General features: G+C 53.4%; 1 protein-coding gene across 15 annotated transcripts in view; it reads left to right on the top strand.

Moving 5' to 3' along the window:
• Window positions 1–20292, top strand: part of HDAC4 (histone deacetylase 4) — a 352613-nt gene that overhangs the window by 201886 nt on the left and 130435 nt on the right. For all 15 annotated transcript variants that reach the window (XM_055380652.2, XM_019022575.4, XM_063695349.1 and 12 more), the window contains one exon: window positions 9098–9342. In XM_055380652.2, coding sequence (XP_055236627.1) covers window positions 9098–9342 — 245 coding nt within the window. The remainder of the gene's footprint in view (window positions 1–9097; window positions 9343–20292) is intronic.

Genomic DNA, 20292 nt, shown 5'->3' with positions numbered 1-20292 from the left:
AGTGCAGATGACCCGATGTCTTCAGCTAATAAATTATCGGGGTGGGGGGGTGGGGAGGTGGGAAGCAGGAGGTCAGGGAAAGGGGTCTTAAAAGATACATCAGCTAATTACAATGTATTTGGATCGTGATTTGAACAAAATATTTAAAAGTGTTTATGAAACTATGGGGACACTTTCTGACTACTTCATAATATTATAGAATTGTCCATTTATTTGCGTGTGTTGATGGCATTTGATTTGGAAGTCTTCCTGGATAAGATGCAGTGACGACTGGGGCCTGCTTCCCTGTCATCTAGAAGGTGGGGAAGTGGTGGATGAGCAGAGGACCTGAGATCGGCTTGATTACACTATTCTTCATGCTTTTGTGTATTTTCGGAATTTCTCATGAAAGATAAAAATATGTATTCCAGAGAAAGGTCATAAGCTCACAAAGATGGGGAGAACAGAAGAGGGGCGACACGAATGAGAGCCTGGCAACTGACAGCAGGTGACAGAGTCACAGCGATTCAGCAGACCCAAAAAACAGATCTCAGCCAACCAGGAGGAGCACTGAGAACTCACCAGATGGAAGCTGTGCTGCCACAAAGGGGTGCTCTCCAGCGACTATGATCCTGAGCGCCTCTGCGTGGGGACAGGAGCAAGCTGAGGATGTGGGTACTGCAGCAAGAACGGGGGGCTAGTCACTGTGTCCACAGCAAACACTGAGTAGGGGGTCCCTCCCTTGGTACACTGAAGGCCCAGCTCTCACCCTCCAGTCCCAGGATGGAGAGGCGCCTCTCGTGGACAGTAGGCCAGCCCTAGGGGAAGGTTCTCTGGGCACTGAGCCAGGGGGTTCCTGATGATGCCACCTCCAGTCACCCTCCATGAAGCCTGGCATTGAGAACCAGACTGTGCCCACAGTTGGCAGGTGGTTTTCGTGCCTCCACTCACACTCGGCAACACATAACCAGGGGCAACCAGGCACCTGAGGGGAGGCTTTTGCAGGGACGGTGGAGAGCAAACAGAGACTCCACAGGGAAAAGAAAACTTGTCACCAGGCTTGGTGGCTCAGGCCTGTAATCCCAGCACTTTGGGAGGCCACAGCGAGAGGATCACCTGAGGTCAGGAGTTTGAGACCAGCCTGGCCAGCATGGAAGGAAGGGAGGGAGGGAGAGAAATTAGCTGGGCATGGTGGTGCATACCTGTGATCCCAGCTACTCAGGAGGCAAGGCATGAGAATCATTTGAATCCGGGAGGTGGAGGTTGTATTGAGCCAAGATCGCACCACTGCAGTCCAGCCTGGGTGACACTCAGCGTGCACACACACACACACACACACACACACACACACACACGAAAACTTTTAGTGAGCTATCATTACTATCTTCAGAGACTAGACAAGATATTTTATTTAGGAAATATGAACAGGATGACATTAAAAAAAAAGAATATCCAGGGTCCATTGTCCTCTGAAAATGGCTGTTTTATTTGTCAGTTAGAAACAAAATAGCAAAAATCATGAAACCTCATTTAAAAGGTTAGAATATACATTTAAGGAAATCACACATGAAGAAATGTGTAAGACAAAGACAAGGAAAACAGGGAGGATGGAAAAGACCGAGTATTGTTCTGGGAGATCTCCTACTCAAGGGGTAGAAGTTCCAGAAGGAGAGAATGGGAAAGGGGAACCCTTGATGAAGTGCTTCAGGGAGCCCCCTACGATGGGAGCACGGGAGCTGCCATCTCCAAAGGACCAGCCAGGCGCCCAGCAGTGGGTGTGAAAGGTCTTCACCAAACCACACGGCTTCGAAATTTCGGAACGCTGGGGACCTGGAGAAGACCTTATAGATACCCGGAGAGAGACATCGAGTCACACTCAAGATGCAGCATCACATGGCGCCCATTTTCCTGACAATACTGGGAGAGGAAGACAACAGAGCTGCGCCTTCAGAATCCCGAAGGCGAAGGATGGTCTTCAAGCTGGAATTCTATACCCAGCCAAAGTCAGGACGCGTGAAGGGGAGAATCGACACGTTTTCAGATGTGCAGAACTTACTCTCATGCCTCCCTTTTTAAGACACAGCTGGAGCCTGAGTTCTGCAGAGTGAGAAAATAAACCAAGGAAGACGATGGCTGGGACAAAGGAAACGGGAGACTTAAGGTAGGGCAGAGACAGAGGGAATCCCCTGGAGGAGTTGGGCCCGTCCAGCCCAGCAGCAGTGCAGACAGACGGAGCGCCTGCCCAGGGTGAGTGGCACAGCTTCGGAGGCAGCGTCTGGGCCGGCCCCACCAGACTGCCTGCCTCGCTGCCTAAACCTGAGGATGCAACACTCAGCCGCTTGTCTGTGCCTGACCTCCGTTGACCACGTGGCCCCACTCTCTCCTCCTTGCCCCACTGCCTCGATTCCCCGAGGTCACTCATTTCTCAAAGGGGCTCTTCTGCCCAGCTCCCACCTGAGAGCTGGAGGTGGCCACCATGGAGGGCAGCTCACCCCCCAGACCACACCTTCTGGCACCTGGTTCTGGTCCACATGACTGCCCTGCCAGATGTTAGACGGGGTGTACTTGGTTTCCTGGGGGTCACCCGTGGCTTCACCCCAGAAAAAGCTCTTGTCCCCTGTCCCAGAAGCTGATGGCAGACTCAGACTCGAGACTGTCCTGTCCCGGGAACCATCGTCAACTCCTCCTTCCACTGCACTGGTGTTGCTGCCTTCAGTCTTCAGAAAGCAAAGGATGTGTTTTCAGGGCCACATATATGCAGATGTTATTATCATAGCAAAGCAAGAGGACCCTTAACAAGGTCAGGATGTTGCTCACGGGGTAGGGGGTGCATGTGGTTTGAAGGGACGCAGAGGGTGACGTTTGGGCCTCATTGAAGTGGAGGATGCACTGGTGCTGGTTTCATTACTGTTCTTTTACTAAACATACTTGTTCTTCAGCATGGATGGCACACTGCACAATAAATAAAGGGTGAAGGACATTGTAGCTAAGTCATGCATTTCTAATGTTCTGTCTCCCTCCTCTTCTGTCCCATCCTCTCTCTTCCCCCCACCCCCACATAAAGGCAAAATATCAGTGTAAGAGGAAATCATGGTTACATAGTTGAAATATCTATTATTTTTCCCTTGATTTGAATGAGTCATTCTTTACTTGAAGAGACCCTAAACGTTGACTGTGTTTCCTAAAGAATAGTGCCTCTTTTTCTTCCATATCTGTATGATGGCATGAAATTGTGTCCTGAGAAGAGGACCTAAGCATGTCGTGGAAAATTAGTATGCTTCTTTATGAACATTTATTTTAAAAGAGCGAGAGAGAGAGACTAACAGATTTTTCTGTTTGTGATTGAGAATTCATTCCCAGCACATTGACCATCTCCCACTGGACTCTGAATGCGGCCTTTGTGCTTTCACTGACGTCAGGAGTCTGATTGTCTTAATATGTTTCTCAAGGCACAACCTATAAAAGCCGTTTTCTGCTGTACCATAGAATATTCATGAGAATACAGACTTTTTTGTTTTGATGCTGCATTCTTTAAGTAGAGAAGGTTTTATTGTTTTCTTCAGGGTGCTTTGGGTCAAAAGCACTAGCAGCTTCTGTTGGGAACTCGTGGCATTTTGAATGGTTTTTGATACAGAAATAGCACAAGTCACGTCTGACACAGCCGTGGGCGCACGAATGCGTGAATGCGATTGTGGTTCTCATCTCTGCAGCTGGTGTGTGGGGCCGGGCCTGGGACAGCTTGGGCCTCCTCCCCACCCACCCGGCTCCCAGGGTCCTCATTAGGAAGCCCTCGGGAGCCCTGAGGTGGGTCTCCTTGCCCTGTGAACGCTCCATTTGTGTTGTTGAATCCAACATAAACACAGCATTGTCTTCAGAGGTGAGCGATGGCCGTGGCCAGAGGTGCACATGGGATGCAGGCGGTGTGTGCTGCTGTTGATTTTCTCTGCTCTGCTCTTAGCTTACTTTAGCAGATAGTGGAGTTTCACGTGGCAGTCTGGTAAACCAAGGCAGTGTGAACATCCCTTCCCCACAATGAGTGAAAATGCAGGAGGTGCCGTAGTGAGAACAGCGACGGCATTCTGCGCATTGGTGAGCCCAACTCCCCAGCCTCGGTGCCCACCGAAGCCCCCTCTGGCTGCACTGTGCCAGTGAGTCCAGGCTCCTTCTCAGCAGAAGGTGGCTGCTCTGCAGGGCCCCTCGCCTCCCTGCTCCTCAGGGGACCCGCACTCTTCCGTGTCCATAGGGAGACGCGCACCGAGCTGGAGACACAGATCTGCAAGGAGTAACTTGCCTCTCTCACCAGCACTGCCGGGGCGGATCAGCGCCAGCACCTTCCAGCATGCGCTAAACTGCTGGAGAAGCTGGAGTGGCTGGACGGAGCCCTGCCTGCCTGCCCTCCTCCTCCTCACTTGCTGGCCTTGGCAGCTCTAGGGTGACCCAGCAGGGGCCTGGAGGAGTAGGAAGCAGCTTCCCAGCTGCAGTCTGCATCATCCTCTCTGCGCTCTCACAGAATGGAAGGTTTTAGCAGAAAAAGGAGTTTGTAAGCAACATTCAGAAGATTTGGGCAGCAGTTTCTTCCCCCATAGGGTCCTGTCTTTTGGGAGTGGGGAGTGCTGGGCTAGGCTGCTCACTGGCTGTTTCACAGGTGGTGGAATTTAAGAGCAGACCTGGGCCGAGCTGTGACCTTTCAGGTGATGCATGCACAGGAGGTTCAGCTGTGTGCCTGTGAGGCGGGCAGGAGCGTCACCCAAGCTTCAGAAGAGAATTCCCCGGCAGCAGCGTGGCGTTCAGCATGTTCCGTGTCTGACTGTTTTGATTGTCTCTCAGTCCAGTTGACAAATTCCTTTTAAGATGAAATTTGAATCAATTTGCAGAACTTGTACAAATCTCCAAGAAAACAGCTTAAAGAACAGATTAAAGAATGAATGCCTTAGGAATTAAAGCATTAATAGCTCTTGAGTAGACTGGATGGAAAGATGAGTTGTGTAGGTTATCCAGATGAGGCTACATCCAGGGAGCAATTCTTACCTTCAGAGGGCGCTGCCTGTCCTCCTTGGCATCCAAGTGAGCGCATCTCCTCCACGCTCAATGGTGAATGCTGGCCGGCATCCTTGTGAGGAACCTTGTGATCATTTTCCATTTCTGAAAACTCCCAGGTGGTGGGGGCATCAGCATTGACCACCCCGGGCTCAGATCTGGCCAGGTGCCTGCGTTGTGATGGGAATTTCAGTACACTGAATTTTGCCTCTGACCCTGATGAAATAGCTTCAGTGGCATTTGCATCAAGATCATGTTAGTGTCATCTCTATTAGATGCTTTGGAGCAAACGTGAACTTGGGTTTCCTTTTAAGATGTCCTGTGATTCCAGATTCAGGGGAATCTGAGAAAAGTTTGAAGAAAGAAAATTCCACTCGGCCAGCCAACCTTGGGTGTGCAGAGCCTGCCCTGCCTTCCCCACTTTGTCCTGAGAAGCTGGGTCCTCCCCGGCACCAGAGTTGCTGCTGCTTCCCCTTGCGCCCTTGGCTGCTCTCCCAGCCCCAAGCCTGAGTGACACTCTAGGATTGCAGATGGCGGGCTGGTCTCTGGGCTCCCCCGTCCCCATGACCCTCCACCTGCACCCAGACCTCTGGGTCCTTGCTCAGGCAGCCCCTGCCCTCAGTGAGACGCAGCCCACTGTGGGCCCTTCCCCTGGGCCTGCCATCAGCTCCTGTGCTCCTCAGCGCCCCAGCGGCTGCCCTGGGCCCGTTCCCACAGCACCTGGCACACAGCAGGAGCCATGAATGTTCTTTGGGAACTGAATGAGGAGTAGAAATGCGAGCATGTCGTGTTTTTGAAGTTAATAAAAAAATCCCTTAAAAGTTGTTTTATGTTCGGTTTTTAAAGAGATTAACACCAGACGTTTGCGATGCTGCCCCCTCCCTCCATCTGTGAGAAATTAGAGATGGAGGGGGATGCGCTAAAGCCAGCAGCGGGTCAGGCCTCTGCCCAGCGCCTGTGGTGGGACCCTGTTTCTACATGGGACCTTGGGTGACAGCAGCACATCTTATAAGCAGGGGTCCCACCCAGGCCCCCCACACAGGGATAAATGGGACGAGACGCAGGCAATAACCCAGCTTCCAAGATGCAACGCTGTGCAATTACTTATTCCCTGTGCTTATTTGTTCAAGCTAAAATGTCTCTGTTTGACCAAACAAAAAGAATATGAGAGAGACCAGTTTCACCTACAAATATAGACACCAGCATTCTAAATAACATGGTCGTTATTGATGCTATTTTGTTTTTCTAACTTCATCCCTTCCTAGAGATAAATGCAACTTTGTTCTTCTACATTATACAAGTGTATGCATTCCCCGATGGGTTCACCCATGGGTGCTGGCTGTGTGACTTAGAAGAACAGTTGTGTTTATCCCTGGAAAGCACAGGCCCGCTCACCTGAGGCACTCTGGGAAGTCACTCTGCAGGGCACTGGTCCCAGGAGAACCGCGTGCCAATCACAGCCATGAACGCGGAAGAGGGAACCGCAACCTGACAGTCATTCACGAGACTGTGTTTTCAGGAAAGTGTTTAGCACCGCCGTGCTTGTGAGAGCCGGACCCAGTGCCCACAGCAGGGAGCCCGCCAGCCGAGTCTTTTTCAAGAAGCCAGGCCCCGTTCTCTTTTCTCCGAGTTTGCGAGTTTGCTGACTTAGCTCTCCTCCCTGCCTTTCATATATTTTATTCCTTAAAAGAAAGTCTGAAGCAAATGTAGGTGAACACTGATGTTTCATAAAACCGGCATTGCTTACACAGTTTTTCCATTTTGCTATATTTTGTCATAAAAATGATCAGAAAAGGGAAGAAAGGAAATGAATAGGGTCCGGTCCTCACCCACGTGTGGGGTGGGGGAGTGGGTGGACCCCTGCTTTCTGCTCCTGCACATGGAACAGTCCTCACCCATGTGTGGGGTGGGGGGTGGGTGGACCCCTGCTTTCTACTCCTGCACATAGAACAGTCCTCACCCATGCGCAGGGTGGGGGGTGGGTGGACCCCTACTCCCTGCTCCCGCACATTGAACACGCAGTTTATGTGCGTAGATTCTTCTCACATAATAGCAAATGAAAACCTTTTACTGTGTCAAAGTCGACACCCAATTAAAAACTAAATACATGCATTTTAAAAGTTGGGGGTTGCACTTCACTGATTTGGGGAAAGAAACAGAAGAGAAACAGTGAGAGAGGAGGATTTCATTTAAAAAACAACAACAACAACGAGGCAGCCCGTGCTGCGCTGTGGAATGTGATCAGATATATTCAGAAGCTTCTGTCACCTTCTGGGTTGCTTTGTGTCTTTTCACTGTCCAGGAAGGTGGCCTGAGTTGGTCTTCATGGCCTGAGGTCTGGGCACTCCTCAGGTTCAAGCCAGTCCAGCCAGGGCAGCCAGCAGGGCCAGGTTAGGAGCAAGATTGACTGCGGTGGGGCAGGGGAGGGGTGAGGAGATAGTGAAGTCAGCCAGGGAACCTGAGAGCACCCCTCACCCTGGGCGCCAGGAGCTCAGGTGACTGCAGCTCCCACGGCTAAGTGGCAACCCAGGGATCAGAACCCCAAGCTCCGGCCAGTGCCCAGGCCTCCCCCAAAGCATTTCCCACCCTTTTCTCAGGAGAAGGCTGAGTCCTGGGACCAGGACCCCCAGTGGTTTGGAGACAAAGCCAGTGTGGGACCTGCTGCCTGGGCAGTGACTGTGGAAATGCTTTGCACCGAGGGGCAGCTGCCACCTATGGGCTGTTTCACCCAAATTGGTGGCTTTGAGACTGTGGAGTGCAGATTTTCCTAGGAACTGAGTTGCTGACAAGGCCTGGTCTTAGGCCAGTCCGGAGACGGGCTGAGTGTCAGGGTGAACGTGGGTGGGCTGCTCTCAGGGAGGCACCTGGACAAGGTCACGCCCAAAGGTGCTGACCCTGAGGGGTGAGGAGCTGTTTTCTCAGCAGCCCTCTTGTTGGCCCAGACACCCCTCTGAGCTTGAGACCTTCCTAGAGGGCAAGGCCCCACCTCCCCACTTGGCCCAGGTCACATGAGTGTTGGTTGTGGGGAGCTTTCTGAGGGGTGGGCCTGTGGGAGGGGAGCAGGCAGGCTGGGCTCTCACTTGGACTCTCAGTGAAGTTTTCGGCAGAGTTGCATGTCTGAGAAGTGATGCTGGGATGTCCCTGGGCTGTGCCAGGAGCAGTGCTGGCTCAGAGTGAGTGCCTGCACGCACTGCATGCTTTCAGAATAGGGACCTGCCGTAAAAGGGGTGCGCAGGTCGGGCTGTTTGTGATATCTGTAATTTAAACCTACCCTTCTTCGTGCGTTACTTTTCTTACTTTCATTTGGTATTGATTGTAAGGAATGAAATTGATTCAGCTTCTGTTCCTCATCAAAATTACTTGTAGCCTTTTCTCAATAGCACATTAGTACAGGGCAGAAAATCCATTTCTTCGCGAGGTGCAGAAACGCATGCCCAGAGGAACGCACTTGTGCCAAGAGCCAGAGGCACGTCTCGTTGGCTGTGTCTGGTAAACATGTTTTCCAAGGGGGCACTTGTCTCACCATGGAAACGGGCTCCGGGTCTTGAGCGTCTGTCTGGACCACTTCTGGGGCACACGCTCTTCTTGTGGCTCTCACAGCGGCACGGTGACTTCGACGGAAGAGGAGGAAGAGGAGCAGGACAGGCAGTCTTCCTGGCTGAGGCCTGGCGCCCGCTCTTTTCCTTGAACAGCCAGAACCTTTTTCTTTATTTTTCTCATTATTGACCTCTAGAAATGACGTCAGCAAGGCCTCTGGGCCTGTAGCGGGGTCCTCTGAGAGCCGGCCTCCCGGGGAGGGTGGAGGAAGGAACAGGGATTGTGGAGTGCGTCCTGGCCTGACCTTCCATGGGCTTTTGTGCTTTTTGTCCTTGAGGAATGGGCCCCAGAGGCCTCTGAGTCTTGCGTTTTGAGTTTGTTGGGCAAGAGGGGGACAGGGGGAGAGGGGTATCCAATCCTCAAATGGTCACAACCCCCCCACTCCCCGCCCCGTGAAGGTGGCCAGTGTGTTGGGTGGGGGCTCTGGGGCCCAGGGACGGCCGAGGGCGGCAGTGACCGGCTCTCCTGCTTGTTTTTCCCACAGTGGATGTGGCCACGGCGCTGCCTCTGCAAGTGGCCCCCTCGGCAGTGCCCATGGACCTGCGCCTGGACCACCAGTTCTCACTGCCTGTGGCAGAGCCGGCCCTGCGGGAGCAGCAGCTGCAGCAGGAGCTCCTGGCGCTCAAGCAGAAGCAGCAGATCCAGAGGCAGATCCTCATCGCCGAGTTCCAGAGGCAGCACGAGCAGCTCTCCCGGCAGCACGAGGCGCAGCTCCACGAGCACATCAAGGTGAGGTGCGGTGCGGGGGTGCAGGTGGGCCAGGCCTCCGGCACCCTCAACTCCCGGTGACTCCAGCCCTGCCTCCGCGGAGTGTGCCGGGGCCCCAGGCATGATGCAGGGTTCCTGCAGGAGGCCTTCCGCATTGGGACGGTAACACCAGGCGACAAACCGCGGGCAGCACTTGCGTGTATTGTGGAGGACGTGGTGCTGAGTGGGAACAGCGGTCCAAAGTCATTGAGTGGAAGCATATTCCAAATAGGAAAAATGCTTATCGCCTAATTTCATCCGAAACATGCTCAGAAATAGAAAAGCTACCAAAGGGAAGAAGCACCAGAACCTTAATGATCGTTACTGGGAGGTGTATTGACAAATCTGTGTTTTCTTTTCCTTAGGACTTTTCTATATTTTCTATTTTCTCTACTAACCTTTTATAATTAGAAAAAGATAATATTTTCTTTTAATTTAAATGTGGTAAGAAAAAAAGACTTTTTTTGGTACTTACTGTCTACAAATATTTAATCTGATACCAGATTTTAAAATTAAATCAATTGGAAATATGTACTAGTGATATGTAGCAAAGTTATATAGTTGGCAGGCTAGTTATGATATCTGTGATTATAATATGCTGTCACTGCATTTAGAACCATTTAGAGCAACACCATCTAATAGAAATATACATGAGTATATTAAAATTCCACCAGTAATTTTAAATATTCTAGTGGTCACATTAAACAAAGTGAAAAATCCCACAAAACCAGATTAAGTTATCTATATCTGTGTAACAAAATTACCCCAACACTTAGCAGTTTAAAATAGCAAGTTTGTATTGTCTTGCTCTATGGGTCAGGGATCCTGGAGCAGCTTCGCTGATGGGGTCTCCCATTATGTTGTTATTAAGATGTCAGGCAGGGCTGTGGTCTCATCTGCAGGGTTGACTGGACTGAGGCGGGAGGAGCTCCATTCAGGCTCACTCACATGGCCGCAGGCAGGAGGCCTGAGGTCCTCATCCACAGGGCTGCTCACAGCATAGCAGCCAGCTTCCCAGAGGGAGCAACCCGAGAGGAAGCATGGCCAACATGGAAGCCACAGGGTCTCTCGTGCCCTGATCTGGGAAGTGGCAGGCCGCCACCAACACTGCTGCTGTTGTTGTTCATGCTAAGTCTTGGCAAGCCACTGGGTCACACGTAGGGCATGTCTCCATTTGGGCCAGCCGCATTTCAAGCCACACTTGGTTCGTGGCAACTGTTGGACAGCACAGATGTAGGGCATCAAAAGCCTATGACCGTATGCAACCTGGTGCTTCTGAGATGCTCATATGGTCCATGGGTAGAAGTTGTTCAGCTGAGGTCTTGGCTACCTGGCATTAGCCCACACACAGATATTAGTGTGCCCACCTAGTGTGCAGAGTAGCTTAGGGGTGCATCCCTCTGTTTCTGCCCTAGCTGGTAATTCTCTTGACCACAGGATCCCAGTTTCCCTTCCTTTATATGTAAGACACTTTGTTCAGTGTCTTTATTTCATAATCACTGTTGAGAAATGGAGGTAAAGTAGTATCAGTTGTCTGTAGACTTAGTGGCAGATTGTGGGGGAGGCTGCATCCCAAAGCTGGGCTGGCCCTGGAGGACAGGCTCAGGGACAGCTCCATGTCCCCTCTCATGGGTGCCAAACCATTCTGTGAGTGCCTGTGCTTCGAAGGTGAGCCCTGAGAGCTCTGTACTCGGCCCCCTCTGGCCTTGAGGGAACGGGGGCTGGGAGGTTTCTGGCTGGACCCTGAGGGGCTGCTTGCGGGCTCTGGGTCTTTGGACTTGGCACCGTTGCCTTGGCATTGTTGGCTTGGGAGTTGTTGCTGCTGCTTTTTCCCAGATGCACGGGCCTGCTAATGTCAGTGTTTGACAAGCCAAGGAGAGGACACTTTCCTGAGCTCTTGAAGTCCATGCTTTATCGTTTTTGCCTTCAGATTTCAGAGCGACCTAGCAGCCGTGTGTAACAAACACGTCACTTGTCCCTGTGGAGATTGGCCCACCAGCCTCCACTGGCACCCTGTCCACTTTAACAAGCGTACTCGAGTTTAGGGTGGGGCAGTTGAGAGCTCCACAAGCACCATACCCTTTGGGATCCCTGTGATCCTGACACTCCTGGCAGGTGGGACATGAGAGAGGACACAGTCTTCACTTTACTGATGGCGCCGCTTGGTGCTGTGGACAGGCCAGTCTTGCCTCCCTCACGGCCGTGACCATGGGCAACTGCAGCTGGCGTCTGTTTTTCAGGCCTGGGAGAAGAGTTTTCAAGCTGGCTGCAGGAAACGGGTGCATGCCAGGCAGAAGGCGTGGGTCAGGGGGAGTCACTGCAGGCAATCCCTGCAGCCTGCCCAGGGCTTCAGCTCACCAGCCTTTCCGTGATCTGCGAAGAGCAGCCCTCAAGAGGCCACTCGTTTTATTTAGTTTTTGCGCCATAGGCTCACATTCTATGACTCCTAGAAGTAATTTTTTAAAATGAGTACCGTAGCTCCTTCGTATTCTGCATGTTGGCAACCCCACATCAAGCCCGAGGACTCCCTGACAGCAGTCTTGACCCAGGCACTGCCCTGTACCTCTCAGAAGCCCCCGTCGGCCATTGGTCCCGCCTGCCTGGGGGACATGAGGACCACTCACTCACTCTGGCTTCCCTGCATTCCTGCAGCCCAACACAGATCCTGGCTGAGGATGGCCTCAGGGGCTCCTGCTGAATTCCATTTTTCCTGTTGTCACTGCACCCTGGTGAGCCCTGCAGTCCTCACGGTTGATCCACCTGGAGCATTCACAGTGCATGATTAGGAGACCCCACCCCGAAGCCACCATGGCTGTCGGTGCAGAGCGAGGTTGAGGAGATGGGATTGTTGATGTCTTATTCCGTGCTGGTTGAATTTGTAGCTTTTACAAGAAGACGACGTAGATGAGAAGCTGAGAAGTAAGCCTAAGCCCTGTGTGTTTGACCGGGGCTCCTCAAGGTAGTCCTAGGAGGCCAGAAGACATAAAGAAGACACTTGAGTTGGGGTCAGTGCTGCCATCTCAGGGTGAGGCCAGGCCTCACCTCCAGAACCCCTCTGCCTCTCCTCTCCTGGTGCCCCAGGAGCTGGCTTCACTGCTTGGAAGAGAGCACCCAGACCCCAGTCCTCACGTCGCTCCTACAGGCCAGGCCTTCAGGCCATGCTCCTCATTCCTGGAGGGGTCCCTGGGAAAGCCCACCCCACCACCCTCTGAGAGATGGCCAGAGACCTTAGAACCATGGCTCTGGAGCCAGTCTCTGGGCCAGGGTCTCAAAAGCACAGAAAGAAGTTCAAGGTTGCCTTTCTCTTTGCATTTTAATCATTTATTTCTTCATTAAAATAGAGATTATAAAAGCCATTTGAACTACATAGTGGTTTCATTACATTAGGAGGCTTTTGTTTGGATGATTTAAACTCTCTTTATAAGCCATCATATTCTTAGTGACATTTGGCAATAGTGTTTGTCAGACAGATTTCTTGAACACAAAATCTAATTAGTGTCATTAAATCATCAGTGAATTTGAATAGAGTTTTATAATTGAAAAGGGAGTCATTTTTAAAATATAACTTAAATTATTAATGTTGGGTAAATAGGATCTTTTAGGAGAATTTTAATGCTCGTGGTCCCCTTGGACTTTCCGGTTTCCTGGCTGTTTGTGGTGGTTTAGACACAGCCTTGCCTCTCCTTCTCGGACAGTGCTTTTCCACCGAGAAGCAGATCCCAGGTAAGCGTGGAAGTTCTCTCTTGCACTTCTGTGTGTTTGTTTGTTTTTTGAGGCAGTCTCGCTCAACTGTTGCACAGGCTGGAGTGCATTGGTGCCATCTCTGTTCACTTCAATCTTCGCCTCCCAGGTTCAAGCGATTCTCATGCCTCAGCCACCTGAGTGGCTGGGATTACCAGCATGCACCACCACACCCTGCTGCTAATTTTTTGTATTTTTGGTAGAGACGGGTTTTTCCCATGTTGGCCAGGCTAGGCTCGAACTCCTGGCCTTAAGTGATCTCCCTGTCTCAGCCTCCCAAAGTGTTAGGTTTACAGGCGTGAGCCACTGCGCCCGGCCTCTCTCTTGCATTTCTGATCAATGCCTCCCAGAAGAATATGGAGAGGCAGGATACAAACATAGATACCCAGAGAGGGTCCAAGGACAGGCCACGAAGCTATGGTTAGAGCTTGCCCCAGGCTGGTGAGTGATGCAGCAGGGGCATGTGGGAGACCCCAAGCACAAGACTGGGCCCTGGCACCCCCTCAGGGTGCATCTCTCCCCAGGAGGCACAGGGCACCCCCCACAGGGTGCATCTCTCCCCAGGAAACATGGGGCACCCGCTGCAGGGTGCATCTCTCCCCAGGAGGCACGGGACACCCCCACAGGGCACACCTTTCCCCAGCAGTTAGGGTACACCTCTCCCCAGGAGGCATGGGGCACCCCCTGCAGGGCACATGTCTCCCCACGAGACATGGGGCACCCTTCATAGGGCAGACCTCTCCCCAGGAGATACCGGGCACCCCCTGTAGGGCATTCCTCTCCCCAGAAGACACTGAGGCACCCCTATAGGGCACACCTCTTCCCAGGAGATACAGGGCAACCCCCATGGGGGATACAGGCACCCCATGGGGTGCACCTCTCCCCAGAAGACACTGGGCACTCCTCCCATAGGGCACAGCCTCCAGGGTAGTCACCGAGGGACCCACCCATAGGGCACAGCCTCCAGGGCAGACACTGAGGGACCCTCCCCCACATAGGGCGTAGCCTCCAGGGCAGACACTGAGGGATAGCCCTCCATGATAGACACCAAGGGACCACCCCATAGGGCACAGCCTCCAGGGCAGACACTGGGGACCCCCCCGATAAGGCACAGCCCTCCATGATAGACACCAAGGGACCCCCCATAGGACACATCGTCCAGGACAGACACCAAGGAATCCCCCCATAGGACACATCCTCCAGGGCAGACACTGAGGGACCCCACCATAGGACACATCCTCCAGGACAGACACTGAGGGACCCCCCCGCCCATAGGGCACAGCCTCCAGGACAGACACTTAAGGGACCACCCCATAGGGCACAGCCTCCAGGACAGACACTGGGGGACCCCCCCATAGGGCACAGCCTCCAGGACAGACACTGAGGGACCCCCCACCACAGGGCACAGCCTCCAGGAAAGACACTGAGGGACCCCCCCCCATAGGGCACAGCCTCCAGGACAGACACTGAGGGACCCCCCCCCTTCATAGGGCACAGCCTCCAGGACAGACACTGAGGGACCCCCCCCCCACCATAGGACACATCCTCCAGGACAGACACTTAGGGACACCCCCATAGGGCACAGCCTCCAGGGCAGGTACAGGGCACCTTTTGTATGTAGGTTGCACATCGCCCTCCTGCAAGGCTTACCCTCTCTCCCTGCACTGGTGTAAGGCGTGCCTTTTCTTCCCTGACTTCAGCCTATTCCCAGTCGAATGCATGAAGAGTAAAAATGATTTACACACTGTTTTAGTGGCATGTCTTTTTTTTTTTTTTTTACTAGCAAGGCTGGCCTCTTTTTCGTGTGCGTGTGTGTGTGTGTGTGTCCATGTGACTTTGTGCTATGGAGAGCACAGTGGGTAGGAGAGAGTTTTCAGAGCTGTTTAGTTGATAGTGTGACTCTTCCTTTCAGGGAGGGACTAACATGGAAAGGAACCTAGTTTTCTGGCACTGGGAGCGTGGGTCATGATCCTTATTCTCTTTAATACCTGGCCGAGGAAGCCGAAGAGATGTTGCCCAGGCCCAGCTTTCTGGTCACCTGAGGCAGCTGTCTGAGCATTAGAGCTCACCTGAGCTGTGCCGAATGCCTGATCCAGGGCTCCGCGCCAGGACAGGGGTGCGGTGGGGAGGCAGGGGGCAGGAGCACACTCTTGGTTTGGAGCAGAGTCCCTCTGTGGTGCCTCTGGGTGAAGGTTAAGAATAGACGGGAAGACCTCGTGCACACCTTTGCTTAGCATGAGCTGCCTCCCAAGCTAGGCAGAGGCACATGCACGTGGCAGTGGGCAGTGGGGCCAGGTGACACATAGGGCACGTGGGCACACACCTGGAGAGCCATGGATGCCGTTGCCCTACCCCAGCTGGTCTGCACCTGGTGTTCCCATCCATGGGCGGCAGCTTACCGTCCGTGGCATCCACTCTTCCACCCTTTCCTCCTGGCCCCTGCCGCTTTATGCGGGTGCAGCATCTCCCCACTCTGGGGCTGTTCCCCTGGCAAGTTGAAGAAGAGACACAAGAAACTCAAGAGTTTCGTTTTAAAAGTGAAAATCTTTTTGGGTTACCACTTGAATATTTGTATATTAAATTCTGAAGTCAGAGTCAAAGCAGCTAAATTCTGGGGCTCCTATATTTGGTTCAGAGTTCAGTGTACGCTTAACGTAAACTTAAAGTCTGGTTAGAGTAATAGGATCAGCTATGATTGGTTTTGTTTTTGCTCTTCTTAGAAGAATGAGGTCGTAGTCATCTTATTTTAAATTGCTCATTATAGTTTCAGTCTGCAAAAAATTGCTTCCCAACAGCCCTTGCCCCATGGAGTAGTCTAACGTGTAAAGTTAGCGAGGGACTAGTTGCAGACAATTTTAGCTAACTTAAAAATAAGCACATCTCAAAGTCCTGTTTTTCGATGCCTGAATTCGGTATTCCAGTGACGCACCTGCCCTCCAGAAGCCAACTGAGGGTGCCCACGGAGAATAAGTACCTATTCACGATGCTAGGATGTGGGGCGGGAGTGAAGAAGAGTGAAATGGCCATCTTCCCTTGTGGTTCCAGCATTTTCCGAGCATGTCGAGGGCAGAGGGTCCCTGTGTCTTCTTTGAAGATCAAGAAACAGGCCTGACGTCTAAGCTTGTGCTGTGAACAGGGAGTGTTGAAATCCAGTTTGTCCTGACTGCTTTCACTTTGCAGGCTTTGCTCTACAGATAATCTGTTATAAATCTAATAAGGTGGAATGCCTCCCTACAAGTAGCGAAGCTGAGATCACACAGCATTGCCGGGGGCAGGTAGGGAATCAGTCACTGTTTGTGACTGCTGGTTTCATTAAAACTCCACCACAGTCGTGTTTCTGGGAGTTTTGCCTTCCTGTGAATTTTAATCCCCAGCAGCCATGGTTGTTGCTTTCATTCTTTTTGAAATGATGGTGGAAAGAGCTCACTTTCCCTCTGGGTTCTGGCTGACAAGTAGATACTGTGAGACTGCATTAGGCTGCATCTGTCCGCTCTGCATTTCCGCCCTGAGTGAGCTCTGAGCAGCGGGAGGGAGGGAGCCAAGGGGCCCCGTGCAGGTGACAGCCAGAGGGGAGGGGCTCGCCATGACGAGGAGATCAGTTCAACAAAGGACTGTGTTTGTTTTCTGAGCTGAGAAGCACCCCGAAGCCCTGTGGGCTGTATGTTTATAGGTTAACCTGCCGGTGGCATTCCCAATCTGCAGACAGTGGCCCAGGGATGCTCTCGTGGCACCTTTCCCTGTGTACACAGCTCCGGGTCCCCAGGGCAGAGTCCTGAATCTGTACTTGCCCAGATGTTTGTCCTGGTAGAGGGACTTTGCTTGCATGTGGTGGCAAGGAACACCGCGTTAGGAAGGTGTGCTCCGGGTAGTATCTCCCTAGCCTTGAGGGGGCCTGATTTTACCTTAGGATATTTAGTGTCTGCAGGAAGTCGGCGTCTCTAGGCGACATCTTTCGAAAGTGACGGTTTGATGACAATCAGGCCGCACGGAGGCAAGCCCAGACCAGCTCTTCTGAGTGTTCTCCCCATGCCACCTCTTCCAGTCCTCACAGGAACCCTTGGGGCAGGTGCCACATTTAACCCAGCACGGAGAGGTTAAATATTTAGGTGCAAGTGTGCCGGCAGCAAGCAGGCGGGCGGAGCAGAGTTTATCAGCCAGGCAGCCTGGCCTGGGCACTGCCCTCCAGCCAGCGTGCTGTGGGCCGCCTGTGAGTCTTCGGAGGCCAGCACTGCCCTGATGAAGGACATGGCAAGAGCTTGCTTATGTTTATCCCACCATCCCCAAGAAGTTCATTTAAGTTAGTTGTTCAGAATTAAGTTTTTGCCATGGGAAAGATACAGGTGAGATGCTTGGTGTGTGCAGCTAGCCCTGACGGCCCTCCCTGCCCCTCCTGTGCACACGCTGCTGCCGGGCGTGGTGGGTGCCCCCTCTCCCTCGGCCCACCCAGGCCTCCTGCCTTGCCTGTGCCCACACATCTGCCAGGAGCAGCACCCCTGCTGGAAGGCAAGCCTGCAGGTGCACCTGCCTGGGTGGGGTCTTGCCTCAGCCCCTCCTCTCCTCCCTCCTTCCCTGGGTGTGGACCTACCTCCTGCCACCTCTGCAGCTCTTCTATTCTCATGCTCCTGGCTGGAATTGAGTCCCACCCCCTTTGTGAGGGCTGTAGGTGGGTGGGCGTGTTTGTGGACAGGGCTTTTCATCTGTGGGGAGAGCAGGCAGGTCCTGTCCCCAGTGTCTGGATGCTGATCTGCTCTCTCTGCTGCTGTAAATCCTTGCTGTGTGTGACCACAGGTGTGACTGGGCAGACCTGCCTAGAGCCCGAGGTCCCACTGCCCTGGACTCTAAGCGATTCCTGTGGGGCTCTGCCATCCAGGCCACTTCCGCTGCCATGGGACAGTGGACGGGGAGGCTGGCTGTGGGCTGCAGGCTGCAATGGCCCAGCCCAGGTGGGCCGGGAAAGACCAGTGCTGTGGTCTCCGTCCTGGAGGCTGGGGCAGCCTCAGTCCAGAGCTATCTGCTGGGGTCACTGCAATGGGGCAGGCGGTTTCTGCCTGGGGACTCTTCCTCGGGGTGGGCCATGGGGGGCAGTGGCCCAGCACACCCTTCCATCCACATGGGGCGCTCATGAGGGGCAGTCATGTTCATTTTGCTTGTTCACTGCCAGCGCCAGTTTGAGGTTGCTGAATGCCATTTGGTTGGCCGATGCCTGTCTCTGTCCCTTGTCTGGGCTGGGGGCTTTACTTACAGAATGGAAGAGTGAGGAGTTTTACCTTACAAAATTATACAGTTGATGTTACGTTTAACATCGTGGACACGATGTGATTCAAATTTCACACAAGTCACAGACATGCGGGGTGACTGGCGTGTCTCATCTTGAGTAGGAAGAGGCTGTGAGCAAGCTGAAATCCTTTCTTCCCTATTTACAAGTAGTTCTGGGTGGTCGTGGAAACCGGCTGAGTCCTCAGCAGTGGGAAGCGAGGTCCAGGAAGGGGATTGATGCCCTGGTGAGGCCATTCCTCATCCCCTGCACCGCCTGTGACCATGAAAGGGCTTGGGCCAGGCTGTTTTTGCAGGCTGGATCTTCCCAGAAGCCTAGGGGTTTGAAAGGTGTGTGTGCTGGGTGCCTGGGGGCTGAGCTGGACCTCCAGGCTCTCGCAGGAGAGGGTGTGGTGGCCACCTGGAAGCTGGCTGTGCAGGGGCAGCAAGGGTGTGAAGCTCGCCAGTCGGCTCAGGCCTCTCATGTGAAGAAGGACCCAGCAAGATGCCGGAGATGTTCCCGGACACACACTGCCTGCCCCCGTCACCTTGACAACGCCACTGAAGGTCGGCGCCCACAGAGAAGGGCAGCGCCCTTGCACGCTGACAGTTACCTGGAGCACACGTGCTCAGTCCCATGCACGCTCACTCACATTCAGAACGCACACTTGGGTGCACAAGCACGTTGATGTGCATGTTCCTCCGTGCGGGCAGCCCTGTTGTCTTGGAGCAGCGGGCCCTGTAGCAGAAGGCTTGTGCCGCCTCCCACCCTGAGCATGCCGCGTGGGCTCTCAGGCTGTGGCACCTCAGGGACCCAGCCCCCCATCCCTGCTGGCCCTACTCTGTTGGGGTTTCCTCTGCCCGTCTGATGTAATCCTTTTCATCTGCTTTCCTACCCCTCAGCCACTTTCATTTTCCTTTGTTATCACCTCTTGCTCTGAAGTGATGCACATTTGTTGTAGAGCGGCAATCAGTCCCGACCTTTTTGGCACCAGGGACCGGTTTCGTGGAAGATGGTTTTTTCTGTGGACAGGGGTGAGGGACGCAGGAGAATGGTTTCGGGATGAAACTTCCACCACCTCAGATCATCAGGCATTAGATTCTCATAAGGAGCGTGCATCCTAGATCCCCTACACGCATAGTTCACAACAGGATCACACTCCTGTGAGAATCTAATGCCACCACTGATCCAGCAGGAGCTTGAGCTCTGGCAGGAATGCTCCCTAGCCTGCCACTTACCTCCTGCTTTGTGGCCCATTTCCTAACAGGCCAGGGACTGCTGCTACTCGTCCACAGCCGGAGGTGGGGACCCCTGTCGTAGAGGGATTGAAGAATACACAGGGACGACAGTGTGACGTGGGTGGCATCCCGTGGGCGCCAGTCCTGCTGTGCCAGCGCAGTCACTCATGGAGCACAGGCATCCAGTAGCTGCCTGGCACGCACACCCCACTCTATGCCTCAGGCGTCCAGTAGCTGCCTGGGACGCACACCCCACTCTATGCCTCAGGCGTCCAGTAGCTGCCTTGCAGGCACACCCCACTCTATGCCTCAGGCGTCCAGTAGCTGCCTTGCACGCACACCCCACTCTATGCCTCAGGCGTCCAGTAGCTGCCTGGCACGCACATCCCACTCTATGCCTCAGGCGTCCAGTAGCTGCCTTGCACGCACACCCCACTCTATGCCTCAGGCGTCCAGTAGCTGCCTTGCACGCACACCCCACTCTATGCCTCAGGCGTCCAGTAGCTGCCTCGCACGCACACCCCACTCTATGCCTCAGGCGTCCGGTGGCTGCCTCGCACACACACTCCACTCTATGCCTTGCTCATCCTTTCCCTGGCCTGAGCCTCATGCTCCAGGAAGAACCACCAGCTGGTGGAAGCCCCACTCTGGAGCCAGCCCGGAGCCCCTGATTCACTAAATTTCCTCCACGGAAAGTTC

The sequence above is a fragment of the Gorilla gorilla genome, chromosome 11 (genome assembly GCF_029281585.2).
Source record: "Gorilla gorilla gorilla isolate KB3781 chromosome 11, NHGRI_mGorGor1-v2.1_pri, whole genome shotgun sequence".
Lineage (NCBI taxonomy): Eukaryota > Metazoa > Chordata > Mammalia > Primates > Hominidae > Gorilla > Gorilla gorilla.
This window is presented reverse-complemented; position numbering and strand designations above follow the sequence as displayed.